Raw genomic sequence first — 21,592 nt, forward strand, 5'->3', positions numbered from 1 at the left:
AGAATAGGAATAGGTGATGTTTCGGGTTGACTCCCTTCTTCAGACTGAGAGGAAGAAGCGTCTCGACCAGAAACGTCACCCATTCCTATTCTCCAGAGATGCTGCCTGACCCGCTGAACTACTCCAACCTTGTGTGTTTGTCTTCGGTTTAAACCGGGATCTTAAACCGGCATCTGCAGTTCCTCCCTACACAATAATAATAATAAACCTAAACGTATTAGGTAATAGGAAGCGAGAAAATGCATTCTTTACAAATAAACCAGGTTTGCAAAACATGTTCACTAAAATTAATAAATAAGATACAATTCAACACGTTCTCACCTATATGCGAAGAAGAAGCAGATGGGAAGCTGTCCACAGGCACCGAATCTGGTGGCTTGCCATAAGTCATCTCATATAAAACGTGACCAAAGCAATACACATCAATCGCTTCTGTTGTCTATAAAGTACGTGCATGTATTAACAAAAAACAATGAACCATATTTTACGTGATAAGTTTAACATTCAGTGTTTGATTAAGTGTATTTTTCCAGTTACTGGAAGATACCAGTCAGGGAGGATTAAATGGTTGGCGTAATCCTCACCGTTCCCCCTTGTTCACACAACTCTCCCATCCCAAACGTCCCGGACAAATTACATCCGCAGCAACATCAAGACATTCCAAGACCAAACCTAAATCTTGGCACCCTGTAGGAACTTGGATCTCTGCAGGATGCGAAATAGCTTTTAAAAGCAAAAACTATATCTTTACAATGAACCAATGAACCAGCATTCCCATTTCCATTTGTGACTGCTGCAAATACACTGTGGACAACACCCAGTGGATGAACTGGCACATAGCTGACCCGAGAGAAGACCCACAAAGCACTTGCTTACGAGAAGGAGAGCCAAGGCTAACTAGACATGTAAAAATGCTCTCTTTTCATAACCCCAAACGGTATGAAAAACAGCAACAATTATCTCAATGCAAGAGAAAGTTATTCAAAAGTAAGTTTTGATAAAAATGACATCTTTAAAATAATGGAAGCAGCTTATTACACCGGCGAGGACATTGAATACTAACATTTATTTTCCTGGACTGCGTATAATAAGGCCTATAATAACCGGGTAACCCCAGCAATGAGTTTTCTATATCCAATAATTTACATGCATCACCATCAATCATCACATTGGAGGCATGAAGATGTCCATATGGAATTCTTTTTTCGTGAAGAAACTTCAAGACCTGAAATAAAAATCAAGTAGATCACGAAGGTTATGCTTAGAAAGATACTGCAGAGGTCAAGTACAATGAATGAGAGTCACTGGAAGTGGTAGGTTGATGGATAACATCATTTACCTCCAGTATTTGTCGCCCAAACAATCTGATCTGCTGAAGATCAAGTCCTTGGTTTTTCTTAGGACTGCAGTATTTCTTCATAAAACAATCTTTTGGTTTAGCCTTTGTGCAAAGTATATTTAGCAGAATTATTGTTCATCAAGTAGTTTATCATGTTCAGCAAAGCAGAAACTAAACGATTTTTTTAAAAAGCTAAATATAAACCAAATTAAATAACAACTACATTATCAAAGTCCAGCTTCTATGACTGAAAACTCTTATAAAGAGCCAAACAAAGAAACAAAAGTTTAAAACTGAAACATCTATATTTAAAGATTAAATGAAATATTTTATTCTAAAATATGTATTTGTAAACGTATGCAGTTTTTGAGTGTGCAATGTATTTAGCTTTGACAATTCATTGCCCAACTTGGAGATAACCAACCTCTATAAATCAAATCAATCAACTAATAATAAGTCCATGGTTCCTAATCTTGGTTGGTCATTTTACCATTTCATCCAAATACAATAATATCATGTTGCACACAATGAAAATCAAGTGAGTTGTAATGTGGAGATAGACACAAATTGCTGGAGTAACTCTGTGGGACAAGCAGCATCTCTGGATAGAAGGAATGGGTGACGTTTCGGGTTGAGACCCTTCTTCAGAATGTAATGTGGAGATTGTACGCAGCAAGGTACATATACTTCACTTTGAAAAGTGAATCATATATATCTGATTATTTATTACTAATTAGATGTTCAGCAAGCTCAGATAATTAAATGCAGATTAGATCTAACATCCAGTTGATGGGACATACCTTGCAGATATGTCAGTCTGAAGAAGGGTCTCGACCCGAAACGTCACCCATTCCTTCTCTCCTAGACTCTGCCTGACCTGCTGAGTTACTCCAGCATTTTGTGAATAAATACCTTCGATTTGTACCAGCACTGGTTTTTTTCCTACATACCTTGCAGATATAATCTCTCAGTGTTCCTTTGTCATTGTACATGCGAATCACGAGCCCAGAGGATTCACTAGCTGTGGCGAACGTGACAGGATATATGTACGGGTGCTGGAGATTAAAACAGAGGAATCTGAGAGCAGGGTTCACTTCATGTTGAATTACAGGTTTATCAGCAGGAAAAGGGGAACCATGTACTTATTGCCCCAAAGGCAACACTTTGACCTGTGCAGAATAGAAGCCCCAAATCTCAGCTTTACCTGCTATTAATTCAGCCAACCTTGGCTATTGCTAAACAAGCAATTCGGCCCTTGTCCACGCTGACCAATTTGGCATATTGCCCTAGTCCCGGTTGCCCGCATTTGGCCCATCGCCCAATAAACCCTTCCTATCCATGTATCTGTCCGTGTCTTTTAAAGGTCTAATTGTATCCACTTCTACAGCTTCATCTGGCAGCTCCTTCCAGGTATGGACTACCCACCGAGTGAAAAAGTTGCCTCCAAGTCCCTCTGAAATCTCTGCTCTCTCACCTTACTCAGCTTGTACTCGCTGGAATTTAGAAGATTGAGGGGGGATCTTATAGAAACGTACAAAATTCTTAAGGGGTTGGACAGGCTAGATGCAGGAAGATTGTTCCCGATGTTGGGGAAGTCCAGGACAAGGGGTCACAGTTTAAGGATAAGGGGGAAGTCTTTTAGGACCGAGATGAGAAAGTTTTTTTCACACAGAGAGTGGTGAATCTGTGGAATTCTCTGCCACAGAAGTTAGTTGAGGCCAGTTCATTGGCTATATTTAAGAGGGAGTTAGATGTGGCCCTTGTGGCTAAAGGGATCAGGGGGTAGGGAGAGAAGGCAGGTACGGGATACTGAGTTGGATGATCAGCCATGATCATATTGAATGGCGGTGCAGGCTCGAAGGGCCGAATGGCCTACTCCTGCACCTATTTTCTATGTTTCTATGTTTCTTACGGCTGGGGGCTGTAGTTTTAGAATCTACCCTGGGCTAAATGACAGCTACCATTTACTTTATCCATGCCCCTCATGATCTTGTACATCTCAATAAGGTCAGCCCTCAACGCCCAGAGGGCAGTAGGGACCTGGAAGTCACTGCCTAAAAGGAAAGAGGCAGAAACTCTCCTCACATGTAAACAGCACTTGCATGTATACATGAAGAGTCCTGCATTATCTGCAGGGACATGCACTCAATGCTCAGGGGAACACACGATTTAACCCTTTTCTCAACTAAATGGCATTCTGTTAATTTTCTATGGATTTACTTTAACATTTTCTGGTACATTAAGTTTAATTTAGAGATACAGGCTGGAAACGGGCCCTTCAGCCCAACGAATCCACGCCAACCAATGATCAATAGTTCTATCCTACACACTAGGGGCAATGTACAGAAATCAATTAACCTACAAACCTGGACATGAGAGGAAACCGGGGCTCCTGGAGAAAACCCATGCGATCACAGGGAGAACGTTCAAACTCTGTACAGACAGCACCTTAGTCAGGATCGAACCAGAGTCTCTCTGGCACTGTAAGGCAGCAGCTCTACCACTGCACCACCGTGCCGCCCAAGTAGTAAGTAGTGTCTTATATTAGCTATACAGCATCTAGAATAGTTCAGAACATTGTAAGACTTTGTATGATCACTTACCAACCAAGAGGGTAAAAGCTTCATTGCTGACTGAAGGTCTTTATCGCACAGAAACATGTCGGGACCGAGATCCGCCTGTAAAACAGTGCACCGGCTAAATAAAAGTGGTGCCACCAAAAGTGTGTAAGCTCATCGATGGGGGGACAGGCAAAGGACTCATCTCCACAGCTACAAACTGCCTCCAAAAATATTCCAGTGTTATTTAAACTGCTGCCTAGTCCAAAGTTTAATATGAATGGACAACAGTTACTCAAGTCTGAGACGAGCTCTCATCCTCATAACTTGAGCTCACTGGCACTTTCTCTGCCAACTTCCCCGTTACAGGGGAGCACAAACATTTCATGCAAACAGCCCACGTCAGCTTGTTTTACCGGAGTTACGCTCTTTAACTAGAAGTGGGGCTCTTTACAAAAAAAAACGCTTCTAATTGTTATTTAAATAAAATGTGAAGATTCCAGATTACACGAGAGCTCAATATCAGGCCGATTCTAATTGTTAAAAGTGTACTACCAAACACCCGTCGTTCACCTGGTAACCTAGTTAACAACTTGTACAACCTCAGTCTCGTCACACTTCCTCTCAGATCAGAGACAACTGGCAAAGGGCGCTTGAATTATTGGTTTGATATTCAAGGAGAGTCAAAACCAGTTTGCTGCTCATATGTACCAACGGTGGAACGATGAAATCCTTACTTGCTGCAGACTCAAAAACATAACAACATGGAACTCATGGATAAATCAGGATCATGCCACAAGCAGCAAAAGTTTTATTGGTACAAACCTTGTACAGGTGCTCCTCAACTTATGATGGCATTATAGACAATAGGTGCAGGAGGAGGCCATTCGGCCCTTCGAGCCAGCACCGCCATTCAATGTGATCATGGCTGATCATTCTCAATCAGTACCCCGTTCCTGCCTTCTCCCCATACCCCATGACTCCGCAATCCTTAAGAGCTCTATCTAGCTCTCTCTCGAATGCATTCAGAGAATTGGCCTCCACTGCCTTCTGAGGCAGAGAATTCCACAGATTCACAACTCTCTGACTGAAACAGTTTTTCCTCATCTCCGTTCTAAATGGCCTACCCCTTATTCTTAAACTGTGGCCCCTGGTTCTGGACTCCCCCAACATTGGGAACATGTTTCCTGCCTCTAACGTGTCCAACCCCTTAATAATCTTATACGTTTCGATAAGATCTCCTCTCATCCTTCTAAATTCCAGTGTGTACAAGCCTGGTCGCTCCATTATGTTCCGAGAAACCCACCGTAAGCCGAAAATATCGTACGTCTAAATGCATTGAATACTCGTGATCACGTGGCCAGAAGTGAACTGTGGCTCGCTACAGTTTGCACCATCGCAAAGTCAAAAACATCGCAAGTCGAAGCATTGGTTAGTCGGGGAGCATCTGTATGCTAGAGTACATTACCTTTCTGCATTGCATTTATGACTCTTTAGACAGAATGAGTTATACTGGTGTGCAATTAATAAAACAGCCATAACTAGAGTCAGATTCATTCAGCACGGAAACAGCCCTTTCGGTACAACTTATCCATGCCAACTGAGGTGCCCCATCTACACTAGTCCCACCTGCCTGCATTGGGCCCATATCTTGCACTAGTCCCACCTGCCTGCATTGGGCCCATATCTTACACTAGTCCCACCTGCCTGCATTGGGCCCATATCTTACACTAGTCCCACCTGCCTGCATTGGGCCCATATCTTACACTAGTCCCACCTGTCTGCATTGGGCCCATACCTTACACTAGTCCCACCTGCCTGCATTGGGCCCATATCTTTCTAAACCTGCCCGATCCATCCACCTGCTTTTTAAATGTAGCTGCAGCATCTACCTCAACTACCTCCACTGGCTGAATTACCTCAGGCTATTTAACAATCAGGACTCACCCAGCTTAGTACTTGTCGCTCCTTGGGCTGCTCCTTACTTTTTATTAAAAGATGCCGCTTTCTAAATCTCCAACCTTAAAAAGGAAATAATATTTCAAATTTGTTATTTTTGTAGCATCTAAAAACATCCCACGTGGGGTCAGGGAAACAATCGAACGTCACTCTGTCCAAACACAAAATCATTAAAACTCCACCGTGCAGGGCCAACCAAACTCAAGCAGGTGCCGGAACTTCAGTATCCTCGACGACGACATTCCCCCGAAAGTGAATTCTATTTGATCAGATCACAGATACTTAATCCAGGACACAGCAAGGTACATCACCATAGGCCAAAAATGATGCTATGTGTGGATGCATCAACATTTGTAAATGTAGTTTGATGTTCACAAGCCATTACATGGCACGTTTTCAGAGAGGCTCCACTGAATCTGCACCAGGGGCGAGATGATCGGCCTCACTGCATTCACAGCGAGAGGTAGGCTGTGACTCGCACTTGGTCACGATGCAGCCACGTTGCCCCTCCTCTTGCACGCAGGCAGCCTCGCAGTTCGGCCCTGATGAATTCCTGAGTGCAAGCAGCACAGCCAGGCTGGATTTCATTCATCGTCACTGAAACTCATGACACAAGGGTTGCAGAGCCAAAAGGGTTCCTCGGTGTTATGCAGGGGCAGGGAGTTTCAGGTTCAAAGAAGTCCTAATGGATACTGAAAGACCCGTCTTCTCTCGTGTGGGGACAATCCATGACCCATAAACCAGGGCAGCTTGAGGTTAACCCATAAATCATCACCGACATCTTACAATTTTCTGCAAAAAGTTGAGATCAACTTCAAATCATTGATCATCTTAAGTAGGAAAGAAAACTGCAGTTGCTGGTTTAAATCGAAGGTAGACACAAAATCCTGGAGTAACTCAGCGGGTCAGGCAGCATCTTTGAGAGAAGGAATGGGTGACGTTTCGGGTCAAAGACCCGAAATGTCACCCATTCCTTCTCTCAAAGATGCTGCCTGACCCGCTGAGTGACTCCAGCATTTTGTGTCTACCATTGATCATCTTAATCTGCAAATTCACAGGCAGTACCTAAAGGTGCCACGGCAGTAATTTCACAATAACGCAGAGGGTCAGGCAGCATTTCTGGGGAATTTGTCCACAGTTGCTGCCTGACCTGCTGAGTTACTCCAGCATTGTGCCTTGCTTTGCAAACCAGCGTCTGTAGTTCCTTCTGTCGCCTACTTTACAGGTTATATTCTTACACTGGCGTACAGTAACAGTGGGCAGCACAGCTGTACACGAGGTTGCTATATACAACTCGCTGGCATGCAACTCAACTCAGCGATGCGACCCATCTTTGAAACCTCAACAGCAGCCCAACACACTGACTCCCAGAGCTGCTGACTATCAGCCCTCAACATCAATTGAACACTGACAACAAGCCCAGTCCCGCCTTAAACAAGAGACATGAAAGTTACTCCAAACACAGTCCTTTATTCACAAAATGCTGGAGTAACTCAGCAGGTCAGGCAGCATCTCAGGAGAGAAGGAATGGGTGACGTTTCGGGTTGAAGCCCTTCTTCAGACTGATGTCACGGGGGCGGGACAAAGCCTCCTTTGTCCCACCCCCCTGACATCAGTCTGAAGAAGGGTCTCGACCCGAAACGTCACCCATTCCTTCTCTCCTGAGATGCTGCCTGACCTGCTGAGTTACTCCAGCATTTTGTGAATAAATACCTTCGATTTGTACCAGCATCTGCAGTTATTTTCCAAACAGTCCTGATAAACACGACTGTTAACAAACATATGCACAAAAGTAGGGCAGATTTACGTACCTATTTCCTTTAGCGGTTCTACTACTTCCCAATTGGGCTCAGATCGGAAGAACATTGATACCTGCTGCAAGGCGATTTCTGTTTGGCGAGTTAAAAGAGGCAAAATCATGATATATGCATTCTGAATTTGCAACATTTAAAAATAAATTTGTACCAAACTTAAAAAGTATAACAAAAAAATGTTAAATCATTTAACATACTTTATTCATTCCGGCATTGGTATATTATTGTCATTTGTACCAAACTACAGTGAAAGGTTTTGTTTGGGTGCTATTCAATTAAATCATATATCACACTAATTCATACTATTCACGAGTACAATTAAGCCATGTACAAATACAACAGGTGGTGCAGAGAGAAAGACACCAGGTTCCACCAAGATGCAGTGCTGAACACCACAGAAGATCCTTTTTCCCTGTGGCTATCAACCTGTACAAATCCTCCCCCTTCTGTTGTGGGGTAGACTGACTCCCCCCCCCCCCCCCCCAATCTTTGCACATCCCCAATCCTTTCCACACGTCACTTTAATTCCATGTTTCATGTATCCTGTGTTTTATGACTGTTGGCAGACCAATTTCCTTCCTGGGATAAAGTTCTATCGCATCGTATCGAGTGCAGGATATAGTGTCACAGCATTGTAGCGTTAGTTACAGAAAGCAGGAATATTGGATATTGGATATTGCAGTAACTAGCAATGATTATTACTTGCATCATGGTATTTATTTCACAAAATGCTGGAGTAACTCAGCAGGTCAGGCAGCATCTCAGGAGAGAAGGAACGGGTGACGTTTCGGGTCGAGAACCTTCTTCAGACTCCAGCATTTTGTGATCTCCTGAGATGCTGCCTGACCTGCTGAGTTATTCCAGCATTTTGTGAATCTCCTAAGATGCTGCCTGACCTGCTGAGTTACTCAGCATTTTGTGAAATCTCCTGAGATGCTGCCTGACCTGCTGAGTTACTCCAGCATTTTGTGAATCTCCTAAGATGCTGCCTGACCTGCTGAGTTACTCCAGCATTTTGTGAAATCTCCTGAGATGCTGCCTGACCTACTGAGTTACTCCAGCATTTTGTGAATTTGTACCAGCATCTGCAATTATTTTCTTACATTACTTACATCATAGTGCATCACTGATAAAGCTGCCATAGATTTTCCTATCCCTTAATCCAAGGTATTCATCAATGAAAACTTAATTCTGGCTGGAATCCATAATGGAATCTCACAATGTATTATGACTATTGCATTTTGAATAAACCCAAGTTTGATCTCAAGTGTGCACTTAGAATTACCCCATCACATCTACTGTTGTCATAGAGACATGCAACCACAATTACCAAATTGCTTCCGATTCCTAACGAAAATCAGTTAGTGAATGCAGGCAGGAACATGACGATTTGCTCATGGCTCAGTTCAAAAAGATAAAAACACTAAAAGTCCAATGGCAAGTTTTAAAAACTGCTACTTCCACAAGTTTTTTTATTGAAGGTACATGGAAACAGGCCCTTTGGCCCACCAAGTCCATGCCGACCATCGATCACCCGTTCACACTGGTTCTATGTTATCTCACTTTCTCATTCACTCCCTACACACTAGGGGTAAGTTACAGAGGGCCCTTTAACCTACAAACCCGCACGTCTTTGGGATGTGGGAGGAAACCAGAGCACCCGGAGGAATCCCATGTGGTCACGGGGAGAACATGTGAACTCCACAAAGACAGCACCCGAGCTCAGGATCAGACCTGGGTCTCTGGCGCTGTGAGGCAGCAGCTCTACCCGCTGCACGACTGTGCCACCCACCGTCACTGGATGATCACTGACATTTGGTGAACAGATACAAGATTCCGTTTGTCCTTGGCTGCTCTGACAGCATTGCCCAAACCTACAAATCCATCACAAAGCTCAAGAGAAGATGCTGCCTGGAACAACAACACATGCAGGCTCCTCTCCCCTTCAACATTGTGCAGATAAAGTGTTGGCCTTGCAAGCAATGTCTGCATTCCAAACATATGTTTCATTTTAAAATTGTTTGCCACTCTTTGGCAAATGACCAATATTTATATCGCTTCTCTTGCAGGAAGGATATGTAGGCTTTGGTGAGGAAGCAGAGGAGTTTTACCAGAAGGCTGCCTGATTTAGAAGCTATTAGTTAGAAGACAGTGGACAGACTCGGATTGTTTTCTCTGGAGCGTCACAGATGGAGGAGAGACCCGATAGAAATGTATAAAATTATGAGACATAGATACCGTTGACAGTCAGAACCTTTTTCTCAGGGCGGAAACGTCAAAGACTAGGAGGCTTGGCTTTAAGGTGAGGGGGGCAAAGTTTAAAGGAGATGTGCACCCTTTCACACAGAAGGTGGTGGGGGCCTGGAACGCGCTGCCAAGGGTGGTGGTGGAGGCAGATACGATAGGCAGGGAATGGGGGGAAATGGATCATGTGCAGGCAGGAGATTCGCTTAATTTGGCATCATGTTCAGTACAGACAATGTGGGCCAAAGGGCGTTTTCCCGTGCGGTAGTATGCTCCATGTATATTTATAAAGGTCAGAGTTTTACATATAGATAAAGGTGTAAGAAAAGACAGTGACTGTTTTGTTTTTAAATATAGCACTGTGTATTTTGAAAGTTTTACTTAAAGTAAGAAACTATTTAAGTGCCTACTTTTGAAATGGAATGTAATTAAACAACCAAAACATAGCGAAGGTATTTATTCACAAAATGCTGGAGTAACTTAGCAGGTCAGGCAGCATCTCAGGAGAGAAGGAATGAGTGACGTTTCGGGTCGAGACCTGAAGAAGGGTCTCGACCCGAAACGCCACCCATTCCTTCTCTCCTGAGATGCTGCCTGACCTGCTGAGTTACTCCAGCAGTTTGTGAATAAATACCTTCGATTTGTACCAGCATCTGCAGTTATTTTCTTATACCAAAACATAGCAATGCACACATCTGCTTCTGCGGTACTGACCAGTGTAGTTGGAGGAGTAGTTGGTAGGATCGAGGAATTTTTTAACCAGCTCAGAGCTGGATAGCACATGCTGTGTTATGATGAAGTTCAGGTAATTCTGTAGTCCCCTCTGCCTTTCTGCAATGAACTCGCGATCCATATTTCCAATGAGCTTTTTGGGAGGTAGAGGTAGGATCAGGCCTGAGATCTGCAATAAACATTCATAATGTTTAGAATTTAGAGATACAGCATGGAAATAGGCCGTTCGGCCCACCAAGTCCACACCAACCATCATCGATCACCCGTTCACACCGGTTCTACGTTATCCCACATTCAATCCACTCCCTACACATTAGGGAGAATTTTACAGAGGCCAATTAACCTGCAACCCCACACGACTTCAGGATGCTGGAGGAAGCAGGAGCACCCAGAGGAAACTCATGCAGTCATGGGAAGAACGTGCAAACTGCACAGACAGCACTCAAGGTCAGGATCAAACCAGTGTCTGGCATTGTGAGGCAGCAGCTCTTCCAGATGCCCTTAAATGCCCAGACAAACACATTGATCACTTTCATATGAACATGATTCGAAGTTTCTTTTTAAATAATGAATTCATCCAACTTGCTCTATACATTTCAACAGCTGAAATGTTTACAGAAGCTTGAAATATTTTAGGCCATTGTTACAGCTGTAATGAATTACATGCCCAGATAAGTATTTCAGTTATCAAGATTTATTTCCAAAATAATACATAAACATTTGATTATCCCTTTGAACTAAAACCATGAAAGAATAGTAACAAAAATGCTAAGCATCAGGCTAGTTACATCTATATATATACATATATAAACTAAAACTCTCATCTTGTATGTGTTTAATGTGTTTGTTTGTGCGTACCTGAAATACACCCAAACCGGTACACAATAGCACAATAATTTTAGACCCACCTTTCTCACCATTGGCCCGAACTTCAAAAGGTTGTTATATTTTTTAAGTTATTCACTTTTTAAACCTGACGGGAGTGGCGGCCAATGAAGGGGGGGGGAGCGAGAAGAGCTCTCCTGCTGCAGGCCGACTCGATGGCCGCCTGGGGCCGGGGTGAGTGGCTCCCCAGGGGAGTTTTAGGGGGGGTTGAGGGGGAATGGAGTAGGTTAGTGTCGTCAGTTGGGGGAGGGTTGCCGGGCCCACAGGAGAGGTTTGGACCCAACGGGTCTACGCCTGGCTAGTGTATTTTAAAACCTGCTTTCAATCCACTATTTGCAAACTAGTAGCTTAATAAAATCATTTGAAAAGCATTGGATCCTAGTTTGGAATGGTAGGGTTTGGCTTTATATATCAGAAGAACTAACTGTTCTGACTGCTACATATAATGTCAGTTTTAAACTTGCACAAAAACAATTAGTCTTTGAAAATGTATTTCATCCTTATGAGAAAACAAGACTTTAAATTTGAAGTGTAGGAAAAAAACTGCAGATGCTGGTTTAAATCAAAGGTAGACACAAAATGCTGGAGTAACTCAGTGGGTCAGGCAGCATCTTGGGAGAGAAGGAATGGGTGACGTTTCGGGGCTGAAGAAGGGTCTTGACCCAAAACGTCACCCATTCCTTCTCTCCTGAGATGCTGCCTGACCCGCTGAGTTACTCCAGCATTTTGTGTCTACCTTCGACTTTAAATTTCAACCCGTGTGGTAATATTAATTCTTCACACTTTCAAGATAAATATGTACAACATTTCGAAACCTCACTTAACAAATTAAAATACAACTATTCAAAGGGAGTTATTTTCATAATCTCACAAATTTGCATTTGGAATATATTTTAAGAAAGGGACTTTCACTTTGAAAAAATCATGACAATATATCTTCTACATACATAAAAATAAATGCAACATAAATTACCTGTAAATTACTATTCAGGATGTCAAAATCACTGTATCTTCTGATAATCTGCAAGCAAACAAAAAATAAAATAATTAATATTGTTTTTGGCCTCTGCCATAACAATCTTCAGTGAGATTGCAGGAAAATATTTAGAGTAATACTTAAACCAGAAGGTGTAAGGTATAGCAACATTTAAAAGACATTTGGGCAGCTGTATGGAAGGATTGAGGGATGTGGGCCAAACATGGGCAGGTGGGACTAATGTAGACGGGCATCGTGGTTTAGGTTTATTATTGTCAAGTGTACTAAGGTACAGCTTTGCTTTGCATTCTGTCCAAATAAATCATAAATGCAATCAAGTCAAACTCAAATATAATAGGTAAAGGAGAAGAATCAAAGTGCAGAATATAGAAGGGTCCGGGCCCAAAATGTTCTCGAGAGGTGCTGCCTGACCCGCTGAGTTACTCCAGCATTTGTGTCTATTTTGTAACCTAGCATCTGCAGTTCCTTGTTTCTGCAGAATATAGTTCTCAGCATTGTAACGCACCAGTTCCTTGACAAAGTCCAATGTCCGCAATGAGGTAGAGGTGAATCGGACAGCACCCTAGCTCGTGGAAGGACCGTTCAGAAGCCTGATAAAAGAGGGGAAGAAGCTGTTCCTGGGTTTGGTGGTGTCTGGTTTTTGGATAGTACACACATTCAACATGATTTTTTTTTTAAATCAGAGTAATTGATTTCATACGACTTACCTGCCAACTATTTTCTGCTGAAACTCCACGTTGTACACGAATGATATATTCCTGTAAAAGTAAATTTTTGAGAATGTGACAAGTAAAATAGATGAAGGAGAGCCAGTGGATATAGTGTATCTGGACTTTCAGAAAGCCTTCAATAAGGTCCCATACAGATTAGTGGGCAAAATTAGGGCACATGGTATTGGGGGTAGGGTATTGACATGGATCGAGAATTGGTTGGCAGACAGGAAGCACAGAGTTGGAATAAACGGGTCCCTGTCAGAAATGGCAGGTAGTGGCGAGTGGAGTGCCCCAAGGCTCGGTGCTGGGGCCACAACTATTTACAATATATATTAATGATTTAGATGATGGGATTAAAAGTAACACTAGCAAATTTGCAGATGACACAAAGCTGGGTGGTAGTGTGAACTGCGAAGAGGATGCTTGGAGGTTGCAGGGTGACCTCTTAGACAGGTTGAGTGAGTGGGCAGATGCATGCATGGCAGATGCAGTATAATGTAGACAAATGTGAGGTTACCACTTTGGCGGCAAAAACAAGGAGGCAGATTATCTCAATTATGTCAGATTAGGAAAAAGGGAAGTGTAACTGGGTGTCCTTGTACACCAGTCACTGAAAGTAAACATGCAGGTACAGCAGGCAGTGAAGAAAGCTAATGGCATGTTGGCCTTCATAATGAGAGGATTTGAGTATAGGAATAAAGAGGTCCTTCTGCAGTTCTACAGGGCCCTGGTGAGACCACATCTGGGGTATTGTGTGCAGTTTTGGTCTCCTCCTTGCTATTGAGGCAGTGCAGCGTAGGTTCACGGGGTCAATCCCTGGGATGGCGAGACTGTCACATGAGGAAAGATTGGAAAGACTGGGCTTGTATTCATTGGAATTTAGACAGATGAGAGGAGATCTTACAGAAACGTATAAAATTATAAAAGGACTAGACAAGGTAGATGCAGGAAAAATGTTCTCAATGTTGGGGGAGACCAGAGTCAGGGGCCACAGTCTAAGAATATAGGGGAGGCCATTTAAAACTGAGATGAGAAAAAACTTTTTCACCCAGAGAGTTGTGAATCTGTGGAATTCTCTGCCTCAGAAGGCAGTGGAGGCCGATTCACTGGATGCATTCAAAAGAGTTAGATAGAGCTCTTAGGGCTAGCGGAATCAAGGGATATGGGGAGAAGGCAGGAACGGGGTACTGATTGTGGATGATCAGCCATGATCACATTGAATGGCGGTGCTGGCTCAAAGAGCCAAATGACCTACTCCTGCACCTACTGTCTGTGTACCTATGTAGGTATTATTTGCTTAAGTCTTTAAATGCTTTGATAGTCTCTCTCTACACTTTGGATTTTACACTATGCACTAGTTTACTTAGAATAGCTGATAATTTATTGCATATTTATTTTTGCTGTTGTTGCATCTAATGAGCGTTGATAGGTGCAGCAAGCATGAACCTCATTGGTCCAATTTATATCCGGTGCATATGACAAATAATTACACTTGATCTGGCTTCAAAACATCAAAAATAATAACATTATTTGCAGACTTCACAGCTGGTAAAACCAATTCAGAATTGAATTGAATTATAAGATACAGCAACTGAAACAGGCCCTTTGGCCCACTGAGTCCACGCCGACCAACGATCACCCATTTACATTAGTTCAATGTTATCACACTTTTGCATCCACTCCCTGCACACCATGGGGAATTTATGGAAGGCGGATTCACCTACAAACCTGCACGTCTTTGGGACGTGAGAGGAAACCGGAGTGGTTACCGCATGTGATCACAGGGAGAACATACTAACTTCACAGACAGCATCCGACATCGGGATCAAACCCGGTTTAGTTTAGTTTAGAGATACAGCGCGGAAACAGGCCCTTCAGCCCACCGAGTCCACGCCGACCAGCGATCCCCGCACACTAACACTATCCTACACACACTAGGGACAATTTACACATCCACCAAGCCAATTGGCCTACAAACCTGTACGTCTTTGGAATGTGGGAGGAAACCAAAGATCTTGGAGAAAACCCACTGCTCGAGGAGATAGTTGGGGTAGGTACTATAACAGATACGTGGATGGGAAAAGTTTAGAGAGATATGGGTCAAATGTGACTAGCTTAGATGGGCATCTTGGTCAGCATGAATGAGTTGGGCTGAAGGGCCTGTTTCCCTGCTGTATGACTCTGACATAATCTGGTCATTATTGGTTCTATTTACTGGTCTAAATTGGCAGGTAAGAGTGGGATCTTGAGAAAACACAGAATGGCAGAGGAGTTAAATCCATGCAGCAAATTAAGAGAATACGTAGCAGGAACTGATTTAGAATAGCCAAACTTTCCATCAAAACAGTTTCACGTGAGGGAACCAGGGTTTGATTTTATTCCCAGTAACCTCCAGATTTGTCCATTATGCAATAATGAAACTTAAACCGAGGAAACTAAACCTGGGAACTGCAGATGCTGGTTTACAAATAAAGATTGACAAAGTGATGGAGTAACTCAGCGGATCAGGCAGCATTCCCTGGAGAACATGGAATCAAAGCAACGAAAGGGAACATGGATAGGCAACGTTTCGGGTCAGGACCCTCCTTCAGACTAAACCTGTCAGGTACAGCTCAGAAATACGCACATTCTAGCAAAGTCTATAAATAAAAGCTGAAAAGAGGAAGCTTCCTCTTAAACCGTTACTAACTGAATAATTCAGAAACTCATAGTAACTACGAGGAATTCTCCAATCAATTCATAAAAAGAGTCAAATTATTAGATGGAAATGAAACATGCCTTTCCAGCGTATCCTTTCCAATGTGTGTTCTTAAAAACAGTAATGATTCAAAACTTTCTAAATATGACAGTAGCATTTGAGACTTTCAGTTAGACTCATGGGATTTGTATGCAATGCAGGGATATGGATTATGTGTAAGCAGATATGTGTTGGTCTTGGCATCATGTTGGGCAGTCATTGTGGGCCGAAGGGCATGTTCCTATGCTGCACTAGTCTATGTTCTATCCACCAAATGAATAAAATAATAAACAAATTTCAACGTTACAACTGAGACATAGCCAGAATTGTTACAAGAAATGCAGGAGTCAAGTCAATACGTAATTATAAGGCGGAGGTTGACAGATTCTTGATTAGTAATGGTGTCAGGGGTGATGGGGAGAAGGCAGGAGAATGGGGTTGAGAGGGAGAGATAGATCAGTCATGATTGAGGGGCCGAATGGTCTAATATTGCTCCTAGAACTTATGAGATGATTGTTCGCTGTCAGTCAGCCATAACTCCTTAAAATGATTTTATTAAAAGCTTTAAGGCATAAACATATTAAGAAGTATTGCCAAGTGTTTAAAATATTGAATAAGGTTAACAACTGTGAGACCTACAAAAACCTGCTTCAAAATGTTTGTTGGCATTAGTCAAGCCGAGTGGGTTGCACAGTGGTGCAGCGCGTGGGTTTTCTCCGAGATCTTCGATTTCCCCCCACACTCCAAAGACGTACAGGTATGTAGGTTAATTGGCTGGGTAAATGTAAAAAATTGTCCCTAGTGGGTGTAGGATAGTGTTAATGTACGGGGATCGTTGGGCGGCACGGACTTGGAGGGCCGAAAAGGCCTGTCTCCGGCTGTATATATATGATATGATATGATATGATATGATATGATAGAGCCGCTGCCTCACAGCACCAGAGACGGGTTTGCGATCCCGACCTCGGGTTCTGTCTTGTCTGGAGTTTGCATGCTTTCCTTGTGATCGCGCGAGTTTCCTCTGGCTTCCTCCTACATCCCAAAGACGTGCGGGTTTGTAGGTTAATTGGTCCTCTGTAAATTGCCCTTAATGTGCAGGGAGTGGATGAGAAAGTGAGATGACATAGAACTAGAGTGAACAGGCGATCGCTGGTCAGCGTGGACTCGGTGGGCCGAAGGGCCTGTTTCCATGACACATTTCTAAACAACTTAAATTCCTAAGGAATTCACAGCCAAGAACTTAATCTTTATCAAAGCCTCTATAATTCTAATTTCAAGCCTTCAAAATTCAGACTGGAATGAGAGAAGAGGCCAGTTCACTGCCGGAGACACAGGCTCATGCCTGCAATTTAGTATGGTAACACTCATAGAGTAGGCTTCTGCACAGCCCAACAAACTCAGCTTCTAATCCAGCCACATGCCCTCACAATTATCTCAGTACATCAACAACGGCCTTAAAGCTTAAACCATCCCACTTCTGCTGTAATGTGATAGCTGTGTTCCAAAGAAACCTTGTGTTATAGAAAATTGCATTACACACACAGTTATGTCAGAGGGGCAAAGGAGGTTAGGGACTAGAGAATTTCAGACTGGAAAAACACTTTTTTTTTCCCCACCCCCAGGATTTTCAACAGTAAGTTATTAGAAAGGCATTTTTGTTACTGCAAGCTAAAAATGCTAAAGGCTGCAAGTTACATTGCTTAATATGCCTTTCTAATAACTTATACTGTTGAAAGTCCTGGGGGTGGGGGGAAATAACTGTTTTTTTCAAATTTGAAATTCTCTAAAACTTAGAAACTGCGCAATCAAGGGATATGGGGAGAAGACAGGCATGGGTTATTGATTGTGGATGATCAGCCATGATCACAATGAATGGCGATGTTGACTTGAAGGGCCAAATGGTCTCCTCCTGCACCTTTTTTCTACGTTTTCTATGTTAATAGACTAATATTGCACAATTGTCAACATTGTCCATTTCACTTTTGCATCCACTCCCTGCACACCAGGGGCAATTTACAGAGGCCAATCAACCTACGTTTTTGGGATGTGGGAGGAAATCAGAGCGCCCCGAGGAAACCCACGTGGTCACGGGGAGAACGTGTAAACTCCACACTGACAGCACCCAAAGTCAGGATCAAACCCGGGCCTCTGGTGCCGAGAGGCAGTGGCTCTACCAGCTGCGACAACGTAACACCCTTAATTTGTGTTGTAGGTATGTGCATATTGGCAGAACGCCCTGCACTAAATTCAGTTCCTGGTGGAATCGGTGATTCATTTGATGTTTCCAGTTTTGTTTTACTGTGACATACTTTATTTCACTTTCATTTCTACAGTGTAATCATTTCTCATCTTGAAAGTGAGAGGAAATGAATTATCATCAAATGTCACCATGAAAGCATCAAACCTCTTTGAAAATTATGTTCCAGGGTATTACAGAACTAATCTGCTTTTGTGATAAACACTAATTAGAATCAAAGTATCGCAAAACAACAAAGGAATTAAGTACAATAGTAATAGCTAATATATAATTTCAACATTTGATGCCAGGATTTCGACTACCTGTTCACACTAGTTCTGTGTTATCCCACTTTCTCATCCCCTCCCTTCACACTAGGAACAATTTACAGAGGGCCAATTAACCTACAAACCTGCACCTTTGGAATGTGGGAGGAAACCGGAGCACCCGGAGGAAACACACGTGGTCACAGGGAGAACGTGCAAACTCCACACAGACAGCACCCGAGGACACTCCACATAGACAGCACCCGAAGTCAGGATCAAACCCGGGTCACTGGCGTTATGAGGCAGTAGTTCCACCAGCTGCACTATTGTGCCTCTGGATAGAGGAGGCAGAAATACTATGTGTGGCAATCAGTCCAACTAAAGGGAAGTGTTCCTGGCCCAGATGTCGGACGGGAATCAGTGGGAGACAGTGTACTCAGCAATGTCAAAGGGTGCAAAAAGGTCAGCAGAATTAAGATCAATTGTGCAACTCGCCCACAAAGATTATTATTTATGGACACACAAAAAAACAGTAGATGCTACAAATAGGAGCAAAACACAAAATGCTAGAACTCAGCGGGGCAGGTAGCACCTGGGGAGGGGATGGACAGGCGCCATTTTGAGTTGGGACCCTTTTGACTCACCCGCGCAGTTCCTCCAGCACTTGTTTTTTTTTAATTCCCAAAGACAGCTCCCTCCCATCTCTGTAAGGGTTACACCTTATGCAGGTAGCCAAAAGGGCAGAGATTCATAATTTGTATGATTTGTTTTGGGCTGGGACCCTTCTTCAGACTGACCTCTGCCATCTGAAGAAGGTGTCCTGATTCAAAACATTGCCTGCCCATTCCGTCCTCAGATGTCTGACCTGCTGAGTTCCTCCAGCACCTTTTGTTTTGATGTGCAGGAAAATAACTGCAGATGCTGGTACAAATCGAAGGTATCACAAAATGTTGGAGTAACTCAGCGGGTCAGGCAGCATCTGACCCGCTGAGTTACTCCAGCATTTTGTTTTGATGTCATTTATTATGACTTTGTTTAGGGCAATCTGAGGCAAAATAATTAAACTCCACCTCAAATGTGTAATTTTAAACTATACATATATTAAAATCCTACACTGCTTGTGCCTGTTCATTTGCTGTAACATCGTGGCTGGTTGCTAGACTTTGACCACACCAACAACTTTAAATATCTACTTTTAGGCAAATGAGACCTATAAATAAAACAGAGTAAACACATATCTGACATTATTATATTCCAGGAGACAAAGGAAGGAATAAGATAGACTAAACTGAAAATGTCAGCATAGTTTTGTGATGTTGCAACCGTTATGGGGATGGGTTATGGAGCAATCAAAGGATGGGGCAATACTTGATGCGAAACACAGTAATCCAGAGATGGGGTGATAGATGATGGGGAACACAGTAGTGCAGGGATGGGGTGATAGATGATGGGGAACACAGTAGTGCAGGGATGGGGTGATAGATGATGGGGAACACAGTAGTGCAGGGATGGGGTGATAGATGATGGGGAACACAGTAGTGCAGGGATGGGGCAGTTGTTTATGGGGCTGGGGGAAGACGGGATAGTTGGATGTGAGCGAGGTTCACGATTGATTGAACTGCTCCATCCCCAGGCTGGGATCTCCTGCGCGGCCGACAGTGACAGGGGGGGCCCCGGGGTAACCGGCCCTCCCTCTCCCCCTCCCCCTCCCCACACCGGGCCCCTGGGGTGACCACTGGACCCATAGTTACAGCCGCCACTCCCACTGGCCCCCGGGTTGTGGCCCTCCTCCTCACATTGGGCCCCGGGCCCTCATCCCCCACACACCGGGCCCTCTCCATACCCACCCCCACCCCCCACACCGCTCGGGCCCCGGGCCCTCATCCCCCCACACACCGGGCCCTCTCCATACCCACCCACCCCACCCCCCACACCGCTCGGGCCCCGGGCCCTCATCCCCCCACACACCGGGCCCTCTCCATACCCCCCCCACCCCCCACCCCCCACACCGCTCGGGCCCCGGGCCCTCATCCCCCCACACACCGGGCCCTCTCCATACCCCCCCCACCCCCCACCCCCCACACCGCTCGGGCCCCGGGCCCTCATCCCCCCACACACCGGGCCCTCTCCATACCCACCCACCCCACCCCCCACACCGCTCGGGCCCCGGGCCCTCATCCCCCCACACACCGGGCCCTCTCCATACCCCCCCCACCCCCCACACCGCTCGGGCCCCGGGCCATCTTCCCCCCCCACGCTCGGGCCCCGGGCCATCTTCCCCCCCCACACCGGGCCCCGGGCCATCTTCCCCCACCCCCCCCCCCCACACCGCTCGGGCCCCGGGCCATCTCCCCCCCCCCCCCCCCCCCACACCCACACCGCTCGGGCCCCGGGGGCCGGGCCGGGCCTCACCGTGTGCGACTGTAGGTTCTGGCTGGCCTCGATCACGCAGCGCAGCGGCACCGTGTCGTCCAGCAGCACCTTGCCCGTGCTCCGCTTCTCCATCAGCGCCATCCGTCCGTCCGTCCGTCCGCCCGGCCAGCGGGAGGGGAGAGAGGCCGCAGCCGACCCACCGACACCGACACCGCGACCCACCAGCGTCACCGTCACCGACGACCGACGGACGCTCGCTCGCTCGCTCACTGCCCGGCTCCCGCCCCCGCCAAGCGCCCGGCCTGCGCCGCCCGGTCCTAGCGCCGACCCTCCCTCACACCGGGTCCGCCGGGTCCCACCGCCCGCTCCCCAGCTGCCAGACCCAAGGCAGCGCCAACCGCACACAGCGTCCACCGGGTCCTAGCGCCGACCTCCCGTCACACGGGCTCCGCCGGCCAAGTGCCGCCTCCCGACCGACAGACCTCCACACTGGGTCCTAGTGCCCGCCTAACCGTGTCTCGCCGCCGCCACCAGGACCCGACCTCCCGTCCCGTCCACACCCGGGTCCTACCGCCCGCCCTCCAGCAGCCAGGCCCAAGCGCCCGCCAGCCAGCAACACAGACCCAGTTGATGAAATGTGCTACAATACAATACAATACAATATATCTTTATTGTCATTGTACAGGGGTACAACGAGATTGGGAATGCGCCTCCCATACGATGCAATAAATTAATTAGC

The 21,592-nt window shown here is 45.1% G+C and overlaps 1 protein-coding gene across 2 annotated transcripts in view; it reads right to left on the reverse strand.

The window, feature by feature from the left end:
• Positions 1 to 21,340, reverse strand: part of pxk (PX domain containing serine/threonine kinase) — a 39,674-nt gene extending 18,334 nt beyond the window's left edge. The window contains exons 1-11 of one of the 2 annotated variants that reach the window (XM_078414584.1): positions 20,893 to 21,336; positions 13,236 to 13,286; positions 12,505 to 12,552; positions 10,629 to 10,815; positions 7,668 to 7,745; positions 5,845 to 5,918; positions 3,943 to 4,017; positions 2,290 to 2,394; positions 1,340 to 1,441; positions 1,064 to 1,225; positions 322 to 439 (exon numbers count right to left, since the gene is read on the reverse strand). In XM_078414584.1, the coding sequence (XP_078270710.1) occupies positions 322 to 439; positions 1,064 to 1,225; positions 1,340 to 1,441; positions 2,290 to 2,394; positions 3,943 to 4,017; positions 5,845 to 5,918; positions 7,668 to 7,745; positions 10,629 to 10,815; positions 12,505 to 12,552; positions 13,236 to 13,286; positions 20,893 to 20,994 (1,102 nt within the window). In that variant the 5' untranslated portion in view covers positions 20,995 to 21,336. Of the gene's footprint in view, positions 1 to 321; positions 440 to 1,063; positions 1,226 to 1,339; positions 1,442 to 2,289; positions 2,395 to 3,942; positions 4,018 to 5,844; positions 5,919 to 7,667; positions 7,746 to 10,628; positions 10,816 to 12,504; positions 12,553 to 13,235; positions 13,287 to 20,892 lie in introns of both variants that reach the window. The other variant, XM_078414585.1, reaches the window with a different exon arrangement.
• Positions 21,341 to 21,592: the final 252 nt, after the last annotated feature.

Source organism: Rhinoraja longicauda, chromosome 17 (assembly GCF_053455715.1).
Source record: "Rhinoraja longicauda isolate Sanriku21f chromosome 17, sRhiLon1.1, whole genome shotgun sequence".
In the NCBI taxonomy this organism is placed as follows: Eukaryota; Metazoa; Chordata; class Chondrichthyes; order Rajiformes; family Arhynchobatidae; genus Rhinoraja; species Rhinoraja longicauda.